The following is a 21,406-nucleotide window of genomic DNA, read 5'->3' on the forward strand; positions in this document are numbered from 1 at the left end:
TTTGCTTCATTGGGGAAGAAAATGAACTACTTACAGGAAAAGTTGTTTATTTGAAAATCAGGTGCTCCAACACGGTTCAACAGTACAAAAGTTCATGACAAAGGTAAGAAAAGTATACCGCCGTTGGATACAAACAAGTCGCTGTTCTGTCCCTGTTGACTGAAATCCCCCTGTTGGTTTGAAGGTGAGTCGCCAACCTGTATAGCCTCCAAAGTTGGCGCACTTCCCTGCAGTGAATCTGTAACTCCCTATATGGTAAAGAAGAGGCCGGCCTTCTAGCTTATCTCCATGCGCATAGCTGAGGTGTATAAAACAAGTAGTCAGCATGGATTGCAAAAGTATTGGTCATAAATGGTTTGTCCTCCACACGGAAGCCTAAAGCAGCCCAGCCCTGCTAATCTGCACATGGACTGAGGGAGCACCTCCTCCACAAAATGCGGCACGTGACGTTCTCGTACCGAGACAGAGCCTGGCTCAGCACGGATGCTGTATCACATGTTGTGGGGAATATTCTGGCCAGCTGTATCTCCCTGTGACATCGGACAGGTGTGCCTGTATCTGAAAACAAGCAGGGAATACGCCCCTGGGATGGGTGTGCAGTGGCATCTTGTATTGCACATGCTTCGAGCCATTCAAGAGTTGCATTCAAGAGACGCAGGACAAGCCTGGAGGTCAGTCTGTACTTGAGTGCATGCTCTAACCTCCGAGAACTCTCTCTGCAGTAAGCCAAACTTTAATTGAAGGGACCTGGGAAGGACAGTGCAGAGCCTTGGGCACAGCCCAGCCAAGGCCAAGTCGCTAGCCGGCTCTGTCTCACTGGACAGAGTGGGGCTTGGATGTTTTTCCTTAGCTGGATTGTATTCCTGGTCGTTTTTGTGTGGGCTTTTTTTGGGGGTGGGTGGGACAAAGGGAGAAATTGAGTAAGCGAAGCATCCCACAGAGTGTGCACAAGGAGTATGTGGTTAGGGAAAGTGGCTTGGTATATAGGAGAAAGTATATCTTCATGACAGTTTTTTTTAAAATAAGCTATACTTAATAGGATGGAAACAAGTAACACTGGGAAAATAAACATGGAGTACTAGCACCTGATTGGCAAGAGATGAGCTTATGAAATGTCTTGTATAAATGCATCCTTGGATGGTAAAACTTGAGGTGCAATCATTTTCTATGAAAATCAAATGTTTTCTGTAGCTGTGCTTCCACAATGTATTTAGAAGAACAGAAAAGCTGCAGATTCTGTACTTTACAGTGATCTTTTCTAGTTTGGCCTTTATATTCGGCGAATATAAAGGCTTCGGCAAATGGGGCGGCATAGAAGTCTCCTAAATAAATAAATAAATAAATAAATAAATATTCTAACCACAGTTATTTAAGAATAAATTCTCTTTGATGGAATTTACTTGTAAGTAAACTTAAGAGTGCAGCTTTAGCTTCAGGCTTGGAAAATAAGACATATACATCTTTCTTAGTTGCCATGTTGAAGAAATAATAAATCAAGTATTTTCTTCTCCTTTTTTTCTTTAAGAATGCATTGTTGTAACAAGAAACAGCTGCTCTGCAACTTGCATTTACCTGACATTGAATAAATTATGCAATTTGGTCAGTGGAAAACGTTGCCACTTACTATGGCAAGAAGCCCTTAGAGGTCATAGAAATGTTTTGGCCAATAGTTAAAAATGCTTCAGTCCCCTTGATGCCAGTCCTGAGTAAAACTTTCAAAAGTTAACACACGCAGCAGCGTCTTCTTTTCCCTCTTGCGTTCACATCGCAGTACACCTCCTTGGAGACATAGATTCTGCGTTTGCCTGTTTCCTGATGCTTTCTGTTGAAAAAGAAGATGGTCCTGTACATTTCTCAAGAGCCACCCAGGTTAGACCAGGCTTCAGCAAAGGGTCTTTCCAAGAGCAGGTTTAAATTCTTGCAAGTCATGGCAACCCCCTGGCTTGGAATGGCTGCTGGCACATTTGCAATGCATCCATGGCTTAAACGAGCCCTGGTGGGACCTGGCCCAGTATCTGGGAAGGGGTGCCTACTTCTGTGCATGGGGGTGGGGTGCATGCAAGGGATCTGACTTCTGTGAGTAGGTACCTCTTTTCAGACACCCTGCTCGTTGCATGAATGTCAAAGGGCAGGAGCCGTGTGACATACGACATCCGGAATGCAACAGGCTTTTCCTGGTCGACTGAGGCTTCTCTTTGCTTAGATTGCCTATGTGGGGAGCTTAAGACAGCTTATATTAGGCCCCACAGTTCCAGCTGATTTGTCACAATATACCAAGTCCACTACTGCTAAAACCATGTCCAAAGCGAGTTACATTACTTGCAAGGAGATCATGTTTAAAAATAACATGGTACCTAGAAATAGGTTCTGGAGCTGAACAAATTAATGAAGAAATAATTCTCTTTCCTGGGTGCCTTTTAAATGCTATCAGTGTGGATTTATTTATTTATTAAAACATTTTTATGCCGCCCCATTCGCCGAAGCCTCGGGGCGGCTTACAACATTAAGTTAAAAAATATACAAACATTAAATTATAACATTAAATTAAAATGTTTGTAGAATACAAACATTAAGTTAAAATGTAAAAAATAACAATATAAAATACAAAATTTCCCAGGAAAGAAAGTTCCAAAGGACACAGAACTAGTCCTCAGGTGGAATGAGGAGCTGAAGGAAGGCCTAAGCAGGTAGAAGGCAAGTGTCAGGATCGTGGGAGTTCTCACATCTTCTGGGACCTGGCCGTTTAGGGTTTAATCAGTCACAAGTAGCACTAGTGATCCAGATTTGTTCCTACATTTTGGACCAACCGAAGAGTCCAAGGGTTTTTCCAAAGGCACACAGTAAGTCTTGCCACGATGTGAACCTGTGTCACTTTGGAAACATCACAGTCAGTGGGACTGAAGTGTGCCTCGATTTTAAAGGTGATCACATTTATATCCTGCCTTTTTCCTTGAGAGGAACCCAAGGCACCTTCCCTAGCTCCATTTTCTCCTCACACCAGTAGCCCTGGGAGCTAAGTTAGATAGACTAAACATCTCTGACTGGCCCAGTCCCCCAGGGAAGGTTGGGCCGTAATGGGGAGCAGAGCCCGGGCCCCAGTCCAGCACCCTCACCATCCCACTAGTTCGCACAGCAGATCTGTCAGCTTCCATTTATCCCACACTGGGCTAGATGGGCAACGTAACCGTCACAAACTACCTGGACAGTCGGCCTGTATATACAGGAGAAAGCTAATGTCCAAAGCGAGACGGGAGTCCAAGGAATTGCCTCACCTGCCAGATCGCGCCTCCCAATGCCGACCAGGCCTTCGTAGAGTCCTTTGACAGGGTTTTCGCCTGCCATGATCACACCATGGAGCCAGATCAGCAAGACCCTGTGGCCGTGCTCCCTGTAGCTTTTGCCACCTGAAAAATAAAAGCAGAATGAAATGTTGCTTTGTGGGGATGTGATAGTGGTTGGGGTTATGAGTGCATTGACGGGGATGACCAGCTGCTTTTAACGTTTTCAGCAACGAAAAATTAAGGAAAAAATACACCTCTTTGGACACGTGACCTTGGAATTGTTCCAGAAAAGTGGAAGAGAAAGATAGCTCTGACAGGTCGTCAGCTGTAGTTAACCTCCTTAAGTACTTTAATACTGAATAAATAATAACTTTTACATTGAGTAAATAGATGTATTGAATCTTCCAGTCAAATCAGAGTTTAGGCTAAATGACTTTTTTAGGCCACTGATTTTTATTTATTTTGTTTATTTAAAACATTTGTGTGCCACAGCACCTCTGGGTGATTCACAACACAAGATAAAACATGGATCGTTTGTTGAAATCTGTTTGGCCTTTTTTGTTTTTGTTTATCTCTAGCCAACCTTTGTATTCTATTTTAGCATTGTCGAAATCAGTACTGCATTATGAATGAGTTTTATCATACAGTGCTCAAACAGTCTACTATCTTTTCCTTAAAAGAATCTGTTAAAAAGGGCCCTGGGCCAGGCTGCGAAGTAGGATTCCTTTAATGGCACACTTTTAGGAAAAATCAGTCGACTGCACCAGTATTATGCAAATCCTGAGCCCAGAGCCATTGCTGGGTCAGCCTGTAAGGTCATCTGAACTGGCTGGGTGAAATGGCCTTGCTTTCCACCTTCAGAACAAGTCTCCGTAAGTGCGGGGCCAAGTCTAGGCACTGGCTCGTTTTTGCAGTTCTTCCCGTTTGCAGATGATCTGGTTAGAGATCATCAGTGCGAAACGGCGTGTGCCTCGGCCTCACCCGCCCACTGGTGTTCAATCGCTCTGATATGTCCCTCGGTGAATTTCCAGTAATGTGCTAGCTTCTTCCACTCGCTGGGTTTGAGGTATTTGGTGGCGAGCCGCCACAGGACCGAGCGGATGTGCTGAGTCTCCAGCCGGTGGTCCTGCCTGAAGGTTAAGTGCTTGGCTACCCAGGAGTCGGAGTCACTGTTCAAATTATCCTGTAAAAACATCAAGCAGTTTTAAGCCACAAAGAGAGAAAGGCCTTTGTGGTCCGAACTGCATCTGGGAAAGAGTGGGCCCCAGGCTGTGCGTGGGTTCTTTGCTGCCACAGCTCCACCCACACCCACTCCATGTGTCACGAACCACCTCCGAGACAACAATTCCCAACTCCACACCTTCACCTGTTTCTACCGGGCGAAAGGGAAGGCAGATTCAGATTTACTGGCGATACATGGGCAGTAGATCAGCAAGGATCTCTGACTTAGTCGTTTAACAGCAGCAACAAGCGAGTGACTCCTCCCCTCCCAGCACAACCTGAGGCATCTGGCTGAAATCAAGAAAGCCTGGAGTAGCCAGCAGTGGCCTTGTGTGTGCAGCTGCCAGAAGAAATCGCTGGCCTCACAAATCTCTACATCTAGCTGCCTTGCACCATGCGCCAGCTGGGGGGCCAAGGAGTTCTAGTGAAAGACAAGCGCAGAGGCCACGAAGCTGAAGGTTGCTCACCCCGCTCCAGCAGGCACTGCCTCTGTTGTGGCGGAGGTCTCCTGCGGCCCCACTCTTCTCTGGCCCGCCTTTGCGCATCTCCGGGCAGCCCCTCCGTCCTCAGACCTCTGCCACTTCACCACGGCCCCCCTCTCCACTCCTCTCAGTGGGAGGCATGTTCCAGGCCTCTTCCCAGATTGCTGTTTTACCCCTCCTTTCTTGAGCCCAACTGCCTGCAACCTTCCTTGTAACATTTACCTAGTCAATGTTTACCCTCTTATTTTCCCAACATTTTAACAGTTAATTGGTTTTATCCTTGTTTTTATCACCATTTATCAGATGCAGTGTGCTGTGTGTTGATAGTTGTATATGCTTGCTTTGCTTTTTGGTTTTTGTAAGCCATCCAGAGACTTTTAGTATTGGGACGGCATGAATGAATGAATGAATGAATGAATGAATGAATAGCACGTTCACACCATCGCTTCCACCCCATTCCCCCTTTCTGTCAACAGCACATTCCTCATCTCTACCCTCCACGTAAGGCTTTTCTGAATCAAACAGGCCTCTGCTTTGCAGCACCTGCCACTGACAACACTTACTGGGTTCACACAGCTTCGCAAGCCAGTGTGGCTTATAAGCCACAATGGGTAGGTGTGTTATCTGAACCCACAAGCATCCCAAACAACCCCAGGGATTCTGCTGCAACGACTGCTTTCCATTCCTCCCCAAGATTTTTTAAATTTAAAAAATGGCAGTGGGGCACGATGTTCCAGCTGGGCGAGAGCAGCAGCTACAGAGACAGTGGCCCTGGAAATGCCAGGCAAGCATTGTTGGTGAATACTGTGTGATGGCTCGCCTTTCTGAGTAAGTCGGAGGTGCAGGTACCTTTTCCCACTTGTAAAACCGATCGGCTTTGATGATCATATCGGCTAAGTTGATGTGGTTCCCACGGGCAGCAATATCTAGGGATGTTTTTCCTTGCTGTAACCAAAAAGAGAAGGAAATAAACACTATGATCATGGAAGCAAAATAAAATTGAAAAGACAAGTGTTTATCTCAGGTTATCTTTCCAGTTTCCTCTAATCTAGCCCTGATCCTCTCCCCTCCCAAATGTAACAAATAAATACATCCCGATCCATCCCTTCCGGTGGCCATCGCCCTCCAAGCCCGCCCTCCTCCATCGACCCCACTCTTCTGCTCCACCTTTCCTCCCTTGCCAGCCGAGAGGCTTGGAGCTGCCTCGCAGGACGCCTGCACGAGGCCCCCTCGGACATCCTTCGGGGGCTCTCAAAAGCCCCCTCTTCTACAAAGCCTCTGCCATAACCCCTTGCTCCTGTTCCCTCCTGCAAGCGAGACTGAGTGCATGCAAGGCAAGCACCCGGCCCTCACTTCCCCGATCCGCCCCTTCGTCCGTGTCCCCCAAATGCAGCCTAAGCTCTTGAATCCTGCGGATCACCAGGCACTCTGATGTGTCCACCGACGCCGATACGGAGCGGAGCAAGCCGTGGCATCTGCACGGAAGGGGCCGTCACAAATGGCACCATCAAAACTTCTCCACCACCTCCTCCCCTTCCAACACCACCGAGTCAGTCCAGATATTTGGGGACAGCCAAGAGTCCTGCCCAATTGAGTGATGAGCCAATCTGAGTCCGTGAACCGGGACTTCCTGTCTGTTTTGTTAATCACCTCTATCCTGCTTAAAGACGAGAGGATGGATCCAGACTTCTGGAACTTCCCAGTTATACCTATCCACCCATTAAGGTCTAGGCAAGAGGTCCTTCTAAAAGAGCTGCCCCTTAAGAAGATAAAGGGTCAGTAAGTAAAAGGAGGGCCTTCTCAGTGACGACCCCTTGTGGAACAGGCTCCCCAAAAAAGTTGTCCTGGTGCCAATCTTGTGTTTATTAATCTTGTGCCAGGCAAAGACATTTCTTTTTTCTGAATATTTTCAAGGACAGCCTTGAATTTGTTAGTGCTTACTGGTATCACTGTGTGATCTCCTTTAATTGTGATTTTATTTGATTTTATTGTAGTATTATTTAGTAGTATTTAACTGTAAGCTGCCTAGAGAATCCATCTGGATTAGTGGGTGGCATACACATGCAAAAATAAATAAATGAATAACCACACTTGCTTAGCTCTTGGTGACGAACTCTGCTGGCTCTGTTTGCCTGCTCTGAATCACGGAAACCCCCCTGCAGACACCCACGTGCCCCCTTATTCCAGACACCTCTCCTTGTGGCTGGCAGGAAGGGGAGGCAGAAAACCAGGTCAAGTCTCCTGCTAGAAGTTCTTCCCTGGCTGGATGTCAGAAACTTGCCTTGTCCGTCAGTTTCAAGTTTACACCGGCGATTAGGATCATCTCAGCAATTTCTTGTCTCCCATGTTCGGCAGCGATATGGAGAGGACTCTGCTGTCTCTGGGCACAAACAGTGGAGGTTAAGCTAGTTGGAACAAGTCGAGGGAAGGGCCGATTGCACAATGGGAGAGAAGCCTTGGCTTGCAGAATCCGCTCGTTTCTTTCACTGGAACTCCAGGACCCACCGGCTGAGACCACACAAAGAGGCACGTGCCTATTACACAGGCCTTAGCACCAGAACGGAATGGGGCTCGTGGTCCTTCCCGTGCTCCAAGGCGGAATCTTGTTCCTGGCAGTTTTACTTTTCCTAGGATTACTACCCAGGAGCGCGTATCTCCCTTTGACCCAACTTCTCATTTCATTAAACCATCTATAGCACATAATCCAAGATTTGTCTTGAAATTCCTTTAGTAAGGCATTCTTTCAGAGACTTTTAAATCCTCTTACAAGGCCCTTAGCAATGTAAAATGCCTGCATGGATTGCACTGTATCTCTAATAATTAGCCATTGGTGGTATGTATTAAATTCTGAGAACCCCAGTGAAACTCCTTACGTTATCAAGGATGTCCAAGTCACATTCGGCATCGATTAGGAGCCTAACGAGGGCTGGATGGTTCTGTAGCACCGCGATGTGCATAGCTGAGGCGTTTTGCTGTGGAAAGAAGCATCATTGTTGTGCAGAGAACCGAAAGGGCAGGTCGGCTTCCGTACTGCTACCATGGAAGCCGTCTCTGCATGCAAAGATGCTTCCAAGGTGAGGTTTTCATCACACCCCTGCCCTGACTCGTGGGATTTGGAAAGAAGAGTTAGACCATGGGTACCAGAAAGGGGCATGCTTTAGGGCTGAGAGCAGAGGCAGAGAGCGGTCAACAAAGGGACAGATGGCAGGTGTTCATCTTTCCCACCCCTTGGTCTCCTCCTCGCTCTTAGGCCACGATCTTGCCCAGCCTTTGACACAGAGGGTGCCACGAATGGGCTGCTGCCGCCTTCCGCATGCAAAGCCAGCTCCCTGCCACTGCGTTCGAGGCCTTCCCGGTCCCTGTAGCCCATTCATATTCCCCCCAGCCCTGCTTTCATCTCTCGTGGAATGTGAGATGCACGTGCATTTCCCCTGAGGTCTCCCATCCAGGCACCAGCCCAACTTGAACCTGTTTAGCTTCAGAAATGTGCCTGCCTCGTGTGCCATTGGGCCCTGTGGTTATTTGTGGGAAGGGAGCTGGGGTTTCACTTTCTGGTGTGCACGAAGCAGCCAGAGCTTTGGCTGCAGGGCCCTGCAGACGTATTCAGCTGCGAGGAAGACGGCAAGAGGAGCGGCAGCAAGGAAGTGCCCGACACACGGACACGCTCTCCCTTCCCTCCAGAGGCGCAAGGCACGGCCTGTCGAAGGGAGACACTTACGAAATTCAGGGCGTCTGTCTGGACTCCCGCGGCAATGAGCATTCTGGCCGCGTCCTCGAAGCCATTCAGCGCGGCGTAATGAAGACAAGTCATCTTTTTCTGGGCAAGAGACACATTGCAAGACGCCTTGAAGCACCCGGCCAAATCAGTGCCCCGTGGCTGCTCGACCTCCTCCTGGCCACCCCGTTTCTCAGCTGAGGTGGAGATCACCTTCCGGCGGGACCGGCTCACCTGGGTTTGGGCACGGACATCGCAGCCGGCCTCGAGCAGCAGCCTCAGGCATCCGTGGTGGCCTCCCTCGGCAGCCAGGTGCAGCGCAGTCAGCCCCTCCTGGCAAGGGAGCGGGTCATGAGCACCCCTGCTGTGCTCTGGGGGGCAGTTGTCACAGGCAGGAGAGGCCCGTCCACCTGCAGACAGGCGGATGCTCCGGGACCGTCTGATCCTCCCCTCCCTGCGCCATTTTCTTTTTGTCTCGCGTACATCTTCCACAATGCAAGTCCAGTGCTTAGAACGTTTTAGGCATTTTGCAAGTCTTGGATAGTCATCACTCTCCGGGCAAGGGAACCCATCAGCCCCAGCCAATATGCCCATGGTCAGGAATGACGGGAGATACAACCCAACAATATATGGAAGGCTGAAGATTCCCTGTCCCTGTTCTCGGCTTAGTGTAGTTCTGAGAGGGTTGGACAGGGATGCAGAATACCAAGATTCTAGTCCTCACATGGCATCGAAGTCCTCTCTTTACTGGGTGACTGACAGCCCGACCCACCTCGCAGGGTTGTTGTTCTGAACATAAAGTGGAGGAGCATTCTTGCAAGCCGCCTTGAGTTCCTTGCAAAGAGTATAAGCATCATGTAATGCTATTATTAATGAAGCTCCACAGCATTTAAACTAACAATCACAGGATTGTTGTGAGGATACGGTCAGGGGTGGATTAGGAATGATTATGAGCCCGTGTGCTCTTTGGCGGAAAAGTGGGCCATGTCTGTAACAAATGTGGATTAGAGGCAAGACTGTGTACTTCTCATGGGTGCTGCTACCAAACTGAGCATTTATTTTTTAATGTTAAAACCACATGTTTTAATTGGGTTTTATTGTTAGTTGAAATTTTAGGATGCTGTGCTTTATTTTACATTTTGTATTGTTAAACCATCCTGAGTCTTTGGTAAGGGAAGGTATGGAAAAGTTTTAAACAAACATTTTATATAAAAATATTTAAAAAGAAGCCAAAGCCCTGTGGATTTTATTATCTAAACTGTGATGGTGGAATATACAAGATTAAGTAGAAGAATGCTATAGAAAAGTTTTAAATAAATAAATAATATTTTATACAAAAAAGAAGCCAAGGCCCTGTGGATCTTATCATGTGATGGCGTGATATACAAGATGAAGCAGAAGGAAAGGAAAAGCAAGGTATCAAACAACGCACAGAAGAATAAAAAATTACATGAGATGGATATGGCTGCACATACTTGGGGCTTCGCTGCAACCGAGGCAAGACCGTAAACAGGGAAACTAAAAGGTGGGTTTGGAGTAATGATGGAGCAGCTCTCCTGATCAGCTCAAAAAAGATCCGGCGAGACGGGAGCGCCACAGCACTCCGCCGCCAGGCAGCCCCCCGGGTGGCTGAAGCAGTGCGTGGATGGCTTCCACCCCCTTTCCGGGGCGCCAAGGTGGTGGCCGACGCGACCTGCCACGGGCTGTGCGCCGGAGCCCTCCTTTGGCCTGCCCCGAATCTCTCCCCAGTCGCTTCGTGGGATGACCCCTCCGCCACGGGAGGAGAGCAGCCCCCTCCGCGTGTCTCCCACCCCACTTCCCCCGCCCCATTTCTCACAAGCGCCCTTCGGGAGCCGGGGCCCAGGGCTCCGCAGAGGGGACGCGGGGAGTCCGGAGCCGTTGCATGCGGGGGTCTTGCACGGCAAGGGGAACGGGCCCACGTGGTGACCTGCCCTGGCCATTCGGTGGCTGAAGTCATTCTTCCCCAGCCCAAATGGGAATGATGGACACTGTAGTCCAACACATCTAGAGGACGCCAGGTGGGAGAAGGCAGGCTTACATTGTTAAAAAGCTGGGCCTGTGCTTGCAGTGGGTGGTCGCAAGAGGAGACTCCTCCTTCGGACGTCATTTACTCACCCTGTTCTTCTCATCAAGGCTCATGCCAGCTTCTATAAGCTTCTGCAGCACCTCTGCATGCCCGTTCTTGGCAGCTAAATGCATTGCCGTGTTCTTGTCCTGCAAATCAATGCAAGATGTACCAAGGTGAGAAGAAAGGAGAACAAACCTTGGGGGGACCGGGGGGGGGGTCTTTCTAAAGCACTAAGAAACTGCGGGCCAGTCTGCTGAACCCTCTGCTGACAGTGGGATCAGCACAACCTAACCATCTGGAAAAGAGTGCTTACAAAAGCAAGGGCTTGACCATGGCCTCAGCAATGAGGTGCGAATTGCATATGCCGCATTTGCATTTCGACCTCCCGCTCCTCAACTGAGTGAAAACTGACATATGCTCACAAGTGGGAGAGGTCTAAGCAGGTCTGCAAAATGTTGGCTAAGTTATTCATCAGTCCAGGAGCTGTTCAGCTCAGAGCCGTTATCTTTTCATGTGAAACAGAAGCACAGAGAGTGAACAATACTTTCTTTCTGTAACTGGCAAACAACTGTTCACATTCTCACCCACAAGACTTTCAGCTGTACCTCACTGACTTAGAAATAGCAAAGGCACAGTAATAAATATACATACTTGCTAGAAAGTCAGTGCGGTTGCACACCGTCTCTGTAGCTTTTATATGCTGTGTTCTGGTGCATTGTTGATTCCCATGACTTACGAGCAATTGCATTATTTTACGGAAGCTCTAGATCCAGACCTATTTTTTTTTAAAAAACTACGAATCATATTATGCTTATTACATGGCGCTGGGTATTTACTCGTGTGGGTTCCCTGGGGAACATTCCCCCTTGATCTCCGATTAGTGCTGCTATTCTTTCCACCGACAGCGGGATTAAGAGGGACGGGTGCAGCAGAGCCTTGAACACGGCATGCTCGACGCCAGTCCCTTGACCCACCTTGTCCTTGATGCTGCATTTGCAGCCAGCCAAAATCAGGAACTTCACCACCTCCAGCTGTCCATTCTCTGCAGCCAAATGAAATGCAGTTCTCTCCATCTTTAAAGAGAGAAAGAGTAAATGGGCTAAACCGTTGTTATATTTCTAGCCTGCCTTTTTTCCTCTCAAGGAACACAAGACGGCTTAGATCATTCTCCTCCTCTTGCTCCCAATTTTATCCCCACAACAACCCTGCAAGGTAGGTTGGACTAGGAGCCTGTGACTGGTCCAGTCACCAAGCGAGCTCCATGGCTGGGAAGGGACTGGGACCTGGATTGCCCATCGGCCCGTCCTGTACTCTAAGACACACCTTGCTTGGTGCCCGCTCCCTGCCTGATTTTAATTTCTTAAGATATTTTAATGAAAAAATTGACTGGGAGGCTGGTATGTTACAAAGTGAAGGGTGGTCCTCTATGGTCATGTTTATTTGGGTTCTTAAGGGTGGTCTGGCCTTTTGGCACTCAGACCCTTCCTCTGCCTTGATTAGATTCCTGGTAAAGTTACTTTCCTTTTAGTCTCACGACATACCTTCTGAGAAATGCATGTTTTGCGACCAGCCATGCTCAAAAGGGCAGCCATTTTGTGAATGGACAAGCCCTCCATGGCAGTTATTTTGTGGGAGTGCCCACAGCACGCCTCCAAATGCTCGATGTGTCCTCAGGCCCCAAATGCTGGGGATGCTGGTTCTAGGTACGCTCTCATGCCTTCAGCTTCCTTGGGGCAAGATGTGATGCAGCTGCCAAAAGGGCAAATGCTATTTTGGGATGCACTAACAGAAGTGTAACTTCCAAATCACAAGAAGTAGCACTTCCCCTATGCTCCTCACTAGGCAGACCTCACCTGGAATACTGTGTCCCGTTCTGGACACCAAGGTTTGAGAGAAGCAGGAAAATGAGAAAGGGTCCAGCAGAGGGCAACAGAAATGATCCAGGGTTTGGAAACACTGCCCTGTGAGGAGAGGCTGAGAGAACTGGGCATGTTCAGCCTTGAGGAGGGAAGGCTGAGGGGGGACATGATGTCCCTCTAGAAGTCCCTCAAAGGCTGCCACAAAGAGGAAGGCCAAGGTCTCTTCTCACTGATTCCAGAGTGCAGGACACGGAATAGTCAATTCAAGCTGCGACAACCCAGAGTCAGGCTGGACATCAGGAAAAGCTTCCCCACGGTCAGAGCGATACGGCAGTGGGACCCGCTGCCTGGAGAGGTGGGGGGCTCTCCCACCCTGGAGACATTCAAGGTGAAACTGGGCAGCCCTCTGAGTGGGAGGGTGTAATGTGGTGTCCTGCACCAGCAGGGGGTGGACTCGATGGCCTTCAGGGTCCCTCCCGACTCTCCTATTCTAGGATTCTATGCTTCGAAGATCAATAGGAAGGGCAGGGTCACTGCAGAAATCTTCCTAAACATCTCCCTGATGAACTCCAGGCCTGCTGGGTGGGTGGCCTGGCGAACCCGCCCCCATGGCACGGGAGGCATTGTGCCCACCTTGTCTTTCTTATCCAGCCGCACATCCTCTAGGTCTTCTATGAGAAACTCGATCACGTTGATGTGACCTCTCTGGGCCGCACAGTGCAAGAGGCCGCGCCCATTCTGGAAAAGAAAGGGGTCCTGTGAGTTTAGCATAGGGTGGGCGGACGTCAGTTTCGCAGGCAGCAGCGTCTTTGTCTTCATCTTAAGCGAAAACTGTTTGGAGCCCTGTACGAACCTCGTGCACTGTATAGGCAAGGCTATGGTTTTCCAGGTGTAGCGTATGGCTGTGAGAGTTGGACCAGAAGGAAGGCTGAGCGCCGAAGGATTGACACTTTCGAAGTGTTGGAGAAGGCTCCTGAGTTCCTTGGACTGCAAAGAGCTCAAATCAGTCAGTCCTAAAGGAAATCAACCTTGACTTTCTTTAAAAGGACAGATACTGAAGCTGAAGCTCAAATACTTTGGGCACCTAATGAGAAGGAAGGACTCGCTGGAGAAGAGTTGTCCATAGGGTCATGAGGAGTCAGGCACAACTGTGTGACTGAACAACAACAAACCTTGTGTACTTCGAATTAAATGATTCTCATTCCAGGAAGTTGCTTTGAGGAGCAGCCTGGAACGAAGCTCACAGTCCTGCAAAACAGCCAGTCCTGGTTGCCTGTCATCCCAGCATGCTTTCCTCATTTCAGCAGCATAATTTAGGGCAAGGGCCATCATTCCCTTGCTCAAGGGCCATCATTCCCTTGAATCGGGCCTCAGAAAACCTTGCGGACGTTCTGCACATCACCCAGTGAATCCATCAGTAGATTCTTGTCAACCCTGTGCCCAGCCCTGGTTTCCTCATGGACAAGAAACCTCTTGGGCTCACTGCAGGGCAGAATAGCAGTCAGCAATTGGCCCTGGGGCAAAGGCAGCCCCTTGAATGGCACTGACTTAAAGATGAGAATGCGGAGCATCTATGCAACTAGGTAACGGCAAGAGGTGGGGCTGCAAACATGGATCCCTTGCCAAGGGACTCGTCTCCTCCCTGTGGAAGCCACGGCCAGGCTGGGTCACGGCTTGCCTCTCTCGGGGCAACACCCTTCCTCCCCAGTCCGCCAGAAAGGGGCCAGCTGCTGCGGTCTGGATCCTGGCGCAACCGCATTCCAGAGCCGATCGAGTGGGTTCAGCTGCTCTCTGCAGGACTCGCACAAATGTCCTCCTGCTTCCTGCAGCCGCCTGGGCCGATCTGAGTGCGGGAAACCCCTCCTGAAGGAAGCGCCTGTCCCGTTCACACCTCTTTTACGCCCGCCTTTGAAGGGTGTTGCCCATCCAAACAAGGCAGACTTGCACACCCAGCTGTGGGTGCTTGTTGTGCAAGGGTGACGGGCACACCCACGAGCAAGCACGCTGCTCAGCAGGAAGCGCTGTGCATCCGCACTGCCGGGCTGCTTCCGCATGCCTGGGCCACGCGTCACCCCCGGGCGGCTCCTGCCAACGCCGAGACGGTTTTGCGCACGTGCCTGCGGGCTTGGCGTGCCGCGGTGAACGCTGGTGTGCGGGGGAACCTTTGCCGAGCGCGTAGCTGCCTGCCAGTGCCATCCACATTGCTATCCCAGAAGCTCCCTAGGCCCTGACCAGTGTGGCGTTGGGCCTGGGCCTAGGCCAGGCCTTTGGCGGGGCTCTACACAGGCAGGTTAAATGGAGATATGCAAGAATGGAGGCACTGGCCCACTCACACCGTTGGTCCAGCTGGTTCAGGACTGTCTGTAGCGGGGCGACTGCCCCAGATGTTTTGGAACACAAGCCCCTCAGCCCAGCTGTCAGGCGTGCTGGCTGGGCTGATGGGAGTTTTAGTTGCAAATACCGGGAGGGTGCCAGCTCTCCTGCCCTCGGTTTACACAGATTGGTAGCGGCACTCTATGCGTCCGGGCAGGGTGAGGGTGGCCTCGGGGACTGCCATCAAAGGGGGTGGGATGTTCTTTTCAAGAAGCATTCCCCAAGGGCCTTGTGCACAACTGGGGGCACAAACGAGGGCACGCGCTCGCACGAAATCTGGCTGTGCTGATGAATCTGTCCAGAGCAGGGGTCCTCAAACTCCTTCTCCAAGGCGCCAGCTGAAAGCCGCTGGTGCTGGGCGTGGGCCAGAAAGGCGGTGCCGGTGGGGTGTGTGGGCCAGCGCTGAGGCGGGGGCGGGCACGCAGTGAGGGGAGGGGAGGGGAGGGGAGGTGGGGAGGCACGCGCACAGCAAGGGGCGGCGAGGCGCAGGCGGGGGCAGCACGTGCCTCAAGGCGGGTGCACGAGATCGTTTTCTCCAGGCGAGCGAACCGCTGCCTCCCCGCGCACGGGGTGAGGTGGGTGGCGGCGGGCGCGCATGTGGGCATGTGCGCGGCAGGTCCAAATGCGCATGGTGGGCTGGAGCTGGTCCCCAGGCCATAGTTTGAGGACCCCTGATCTAGAGGCACACACAGAAAGGCCTGTAACAGAAACAGAAATATGGGCGTCTCTTTGGCACCCCACGGTCCCTGCTCTGCCTACGATCCGACGGGGGGCTGGTTGCACAGCACGAGCAGACGCGGGACTGGAGGAGACCCGGTGTGGTCCAGCAGGCCCTCCTGGCCCCATTCACAGACTATTGGGCGGTGTCTGGACAACAGCGACCTCCACCGGTGGCCTTCCGTCTTCCGCACGGCCGCTTCCTAGCACAGCCGCACGTGAACTTTGGACTGAGTGCATCAGGAGCCGGAGCCAAGTCACCCACCTCCACCCTGCATTCCAAGGACTTCGCTCACAAAGGGAGCCAGCCGGACACGCAGCGAAGGGCTGTGGCAGGCCAAAGCCAGCAGGACTCTGAGCTGCTAAACCCGGGAGTCTGAGGACAGGGGCGTACCTTGTTCACGCAGTTGGTTTTGGCACCGGCGTTGACGAGGATCTGAACGATGCGCAGGTGGCCGAACCAAGCCGACAAGAGCAGCGCGTTCATCCCAAACTGGGAAGGCAAGAGACAGAAGGGAGAGCGTGTGGCAGCCAGTGCCCAGCCTCACGGGCCCCAGACGTTGGGGAGGCATTCTCCTGGGCGGGGGTAGGATGTCCCTCTGGACCGTGGGCACACGTGGCAGTTTTGAGGTGGGCGCCACCATGAAATACCTGCCATGGGAGTCAACTGCCCAAAATAAAGCGTGCAAAGCAGCACTGGGGTCCGAGCCACTATGCGATAAATGCCCTCCAAGCTGCAGTCTTTGGCACTAAAGGAGCTCATTTTGCAGCAATCCTCGGGGCTGGGACAAAAATAAGCTGCTTGAGAAAGGGTGCGGGGGCAGCTTGGCAGGCAGCGAGAATGGCATCGCCTCCCCCACTCTAGGGAGGAGGAGCGGCTCAGGAAGTATGGACCCCCGGCTTCATTTTACGGTACTTCCAGGGCGGCTCACAATGTTAAAAGAATAAAGACAGGGCAATCTTCAATGTCAACAAAACATGCATAAACAAAACAGTTACACAGCAGGGTAAAAACAGTTGCATTGGAGATCTAAATGTACTGGGGAATAAAAGAAAGAGCTGTCTGAGGCCCTGAGGTGGGCAGGCCTCTCTGGGCAGCCAGGTTGGAAGCTGGGGTGCCACAGCAGAGAAGGCCCTGGACACCCGGTATGCAGATTCTGCTCTCCCGTGGCTTACATTATCCTCATCGTTCACGGCGGCATCGTGTGCCAGGAGGAGCCGCACCGCCTGCACGTGCCCGGCTCCCGCGGCCCAGTGGAGAGCGGTCCGGTCTAGCTGGAAAGGAAGGAAGGGAGGGAGGGATTAAGCAGGGAAAGGGGAGGTGAGCAGGCCTCCTCCAGGTCCTGGCGTGGGGCAACTGCTCAGCCAGAGAAGTGGTCTGCAGGGACACTTGCTGTGAGAGCACCAAGGTGAGCTCCCTTTGCTTCCACGACCCTCTGAAACATGCTTCGGGCAGCCGTCTGCCAAGGGGCAGGGCTGGCATAACCAGGAACATCAGAACAGCCCCGCTAACTCAGACCACTCGCTTATTCCCCATGACTTGTCATCTCAGTTGGGTTCAGACGACACGATAACCCACACTTGGACAGCCCGTGGCAACCCACACGCAACCCACATTCAGCTGCTGAACTAGAGGTATGGTGTTGCCTGAGCCCAGTCAAAATGCACTCACATTGTTCTTGGCTTTGACGTCCACGCCTCTCTCGATTAGCTCAGCCATGCGCGCCGTGTCATTTCGTCTGGCTGCATCATGGAACTCCTTTTCCGAAAGAAGCACTGGGAGGAGGAAGAGAACATGGCAGCGCATTAATGCCGGTGTGCCAAACAGCTAATTTCGCACACTTCTACCGTGTCGCTCCTTGGTTTTAGTTTTGCGTCATCATTTTTGTTTGATCCTTTTCTGTGCCTTTTCCGACTGTACAGGGGTGCGCGAAGAAGCTTCGGCATGGATGGGGTTGCACAGAGACAGCCTGGAGTTACTTCCATGCCTGTTGTAGATGAAAAGCTTGGACTGGGTGTGTGCAAAACACCCATTTCTGAGCCTGCGGGCGGCACTGAAACGGCAGCAGGTGCCAGTGCTAGCCGTTCCCTTGCGATGCCCACGCCGTCTCCATGCAATCTGGGCTCAGGCGGAGAGCACAGCTTGTTCGGAACATCTCTGCTGCCAGGAGAAAACGGATTTTTGCACTCCGAAGGATACAGCCTGCAATCTGTTTCCAAAACAATGTTACTGAGGGACTGGATGTCTGCGTACGTTCTCTTCCTTCAGCCTGCATGCCAGGAAGCAATGTTCTGCCAGCAGCCATACCTCTTTTCTGGGCAGATCCAGACAGTCAGCACACTGGGAGGTAAAGCTCCAAGAGCGATATTAGCAGAAAGACACCGTAAAGTCAGGAGAGGTACAGGCAGAGCCAACGCTTCCATCTTCCACTTTTGGAAACCCTTCCAAGAAATGAGAGTAGATGGCCGGCACTCAGCACTCGTGGCAGCCAGGTCGGCCTCGCTTGGGAAGGTCTTGCCGGGAATGAAAGGGGCACATTCCCAGGTCAGGCAGATGAGGAGGAAGAGGTGGGAACCGGCACCTTCGGATGGGAGAAGCCGAGGGGTTCTTCTCCAGGTGTTCAGGTGGGTTAGGCTGAGGGTGAGCGACTGGTCCAAAGTCACCCAGTGAGCTTCATGGCTGCGTGCGAACTGGAACCCGGATCTCCCGGCTCCCCAGTCTAACCACTACATCATACTGGTTCATACTGTGATCCGCCTTAACCTGCCATGAAAGCTGGCGTGCCCATTTGTTGCATTAAAAGCACTCCAAACCAAGAAATGAAAAGCTGGGCCAGTGGGGAGCGTGGCCAGGCTGGCCAGGGGTAGAGACCCCAGGCTATCGCTGCTTCCTGTTTATTGGTAGAGCATTATTTCCACAACTGACACCTTCGGAGGGAAATACTTATATAGCGTCATGAACTTTGTCTAGCATAAACAGCACTGGCCATAAAGATAATCACGTGGAATGATAAAGCAGGGATCTGAGTAGATTCACATAGCAGAACAGGTTTTTTTCTACTTTTACTTCCTGGACAAGATTACTGTGAAGGTTTTGTTTTTAAACCAGCTGCAGGGCTGGTAGAAATTCAGTCAATGGGACTGAATTTCTACAATTTCAATCCATGGGATTTAAATTCACATTGACAGAATTTCTAAAGCAGACAGGGTAAGGGCAGAGAGGAATTAAAGAGAGGGGGAAAACACTCACTTGTATGTCTTTCACACAAGAGATTTATACTCTGCTTTTCCTCTTCAAAAAAGGAGTGGTTCAAAGTGATGCACAAAATACCACAAGCATAAAACCAGGAATACTCCAAGCAGAATCAGGAACCTTCTGATTTTATTTGGATCCCAGAGATTTTCACATACAGTGAAAATGTGAGCTAGTCTTGCCTGATTTGAGTGTTCTCGTGAATACATCCTTCCCCACCAATGCCTAAACATATTGCAGTGCTCTGTGTAGCTAAAGACCAAGCCAGCCAAAATGATAATGGCACATACACATTTACGTATTTGATATTTGCTATTTAAATGGTAGTTGTGGGGCAGTGTGTGCATGTGTGTAAATCTACACAGACTTAGAGCAGAGCCATTAAAATCAATGGGACTTCTTAGCCACAGCTAACTTAGGTTCCACTGAAGTCAAGGGATCTAGCCAGATGATGCCTAGATCAGAATGGACAGCCAGGGCTGGGACTGCAGCCTGCCAGGAGTGGGGGGAGGGAGATTACCCCCCCCCCCTTTTCATGGCCCTGATGAGAATCTGAAAATGGTGAATTGCTTCAGAGGGAGGAAAGGGGTCAATCCCCCTGCCCACCCAGGAACTACTTCTTTTTTGCTTCATATTGTTTTGTTTAGTTGCTAAGTTGTGTTCGACTCTTCACAACCCCATGGACAGCATTTCCCCCAGGCTCTCCTGTCCTCCTCGGAGTCCCCCCAAGCCCACCCTCACCGCCCCAGTGACCCCATCCAGCCACCTCATCCTCTGCCGCCCCCTTCTCCTTTTGCCTTCCATCATTCCCAGCATCAGGGGCTTCTCTAGTGAGTCCTTCCTTCTCGTTAGGTGGCCAAAGTATTTGAGCTTCATCTTCAGGATCTGACTTTCAAAAAGTACCACTTCACTGCCATTCTAATACCCAGCATCAAATGCAGCACACATCCAGGTGGAATCCGATGCAGGTCCAGGCTGGAAAAAGTCCTGCAGCTGGGAACGTCTGCAGCCAGCCTGCCACGTGGTCCAAAGAGGCATGAGACTGTACCCTCAGCGGTTCATCTACCTGGACCCAAACTTGTTGGGTGAGTAGATTCACTCCCTAGTCCTGAATCTGTGTAAGAGCCCAGCAAAGCTCCACATTCTCAGAGTACAAGTTCAAAACGAAAGGAGAAAGCTGTGGAAATCAAAATTCGGGCTCAAAGAGTGTGCAAAGTTGTCCTGCACCCTGAGAAGGAGGCCTGAGATGCACCATCTTTTGCCATTGAGTCACCCTGGTGAAGTCCAAAGCCAGGTGGGCTTTCCAGGTGTTTTCTGGGAGCTGAAATCCCAACACCTGGAGGGTTGCTTTCTGCTCACCTCTGCCATCATTGCAGATGCAGATGCCCTCCAGACCCCCCCCCCCCCCAACCCAAGGCTCTCAGTATTCCTGAGCATTCCCCGTGCTGAAGGAAATCGAGGTGAAGCTGGGAACACCTGGAAGCTGCTCCCTGCAGACACTTGTTGGACTGGTGCGCCCTCACTGCCTGCGGGCGGCGGGGGAAGCTTCCAGCTACTTTCCTGGCGGTGGAACGAGCGAGGGGCGTCGGGGGGAGACCCGGGGCCAGCCTAGAAGCCCGCGAGGTGGCCGAAGAGTGGGGCGGGGGCAAAAACTTTCAGAGACATCGCTGCGAAGTGTGCGTGAACTGTCTGTAAAAAAATTTCCCCCTCAGAACAAAACTAAGGGGCAGAGAAACATGAGGGGGGCGCAGGTCCCCGACCCTCCCTCCCTCCTGGCCTGGCCTGGCCTGCAGCCCCTCCCCAACGCTTTCGCCTGCGCGCTGCTCGCTCTTCGCAACGCGCATACACCCCTCGCCCCCACGGGAAGCCTCGGGCACGAGCGAGGCTCCCGGCGAAGCCGAGGGAAGCCCCGATCTGCCCACGCGCACACCGCGGACTGGAAGCGCCTCGGGGCAGACTTGGCAGGCGCCGGGAACGCGCCCCAGCGCAGCTCCCGGGGGGGGGGGGTCTTCCCACCCCTCCCTGTCCTCCGTGGGCGGGCTCCCCCCTCTTACGCGTATCGTCCTCGGAAGCCAGGTCGTCCTCCATGCTCTCCGCCGCCTCTCACCGACGGAGCATCTTTGCCGGGACGGGGCGGTGACCCGAACAGGCAGGCAGGCAGGCAGGCAGGCTGCGGCGGGGAGCGTGCCCAGTCACCCCACCATCGCCTGCTCCGCCGCCGCCGCGTTTTCCCTCCGCCCTCCTCCTCCTCCTCCTCCTCTTCCAGGCCGGGCTTGTGGGAAATTTGCTAAAAATAGCCTCGGAGCCATTGCCCAGCACCGCGCCCGCTTGGAGACCCCGCCGCGTTTGCGTAAGGGCGCAGCTGCGCACACGCCGCCGCCTGGAGGGGCACCGGCTGCGGGCAGGACGCGGGGCT

At 51.8% G+C, this 21,406-nt stretch overlaps 1 protein-coding gene across 3 annotated transcripts; it reads right to left on the bottom strand.

Annotated features, from left to right (window-relative positions):
• Window positions 1–1,576: 1,576 nt before the first annotated feature.
• ANKDD1A (ankyrin repeat and death domain containing 1A) lies at window positions 1,577–21,131 on the bottom strand. Of its 3 annotated transcripts, XM_044445046.1 has the most exons (15): window positions 21,045–21,131; window positions 17,410–17,513; window positions 16,914–17,012; window positions 16,132–16,230; window positions 13,281–13,385; window positions 11,763–11,861; window positions 10,836–10,934; window positions 8,934–9,032; window positions 8,703–8,801; window positions 7,858–7,956; window positions 7,266–7,364; window positions 5,834–5,929; window positions 4,263–4,464; window positions 3,273–3,404; window positions 1,577–1,822 (listed from the first exon to the last, which is right to left on the bottom strand). In XM_044445046.1, the coding sequence occupies exons 1-15, from the start codon at window positions 21,076–21,078 to the stop codon at window positions 1,761–1,763; spliced, it is 1,527 nt and encodes a 508-aa protein (XP_044300981.1). In that variant the 5' UTR covers window positions 21,079–21,131; the 3' UTR covers window positions 1,577–1,760. The 3 variants fall into 3 exon arrangements, 2 of the variants coding, with proteins under 2 accessions (XP_044300981.1, XP_044300980.1); XR_006416169.1 differs by lacking the exon at window positions 4,263–4,464; XM_044445045.1 differs by lacking the exons at window positions 1,577–1,822; window positions 4,263–4,464 and having other exon boundaries at window positions 3,243–3,404.
• Window positions 21,132–21,406: the final 275 nt, after the last annotated feature.

The sequence above is a fragment of the Varanus komodoensis genome, unplaced genomic scaffold (genome assembly GCF_004798865.1).
Source record: "Varanus komodoensis strain SLA01 unplaced genomic scaffold, ASM479886v1 scaffold46_3, whole genome shotgun sequence".
In the NCBI taxonomy this organism is placed as follows: domain Eukaryota; kingdom Metazoa; phylum Chordata; class Lepidosauria; order Squamata; family Varanidae; genus Varanus; species Varanus komodoensis.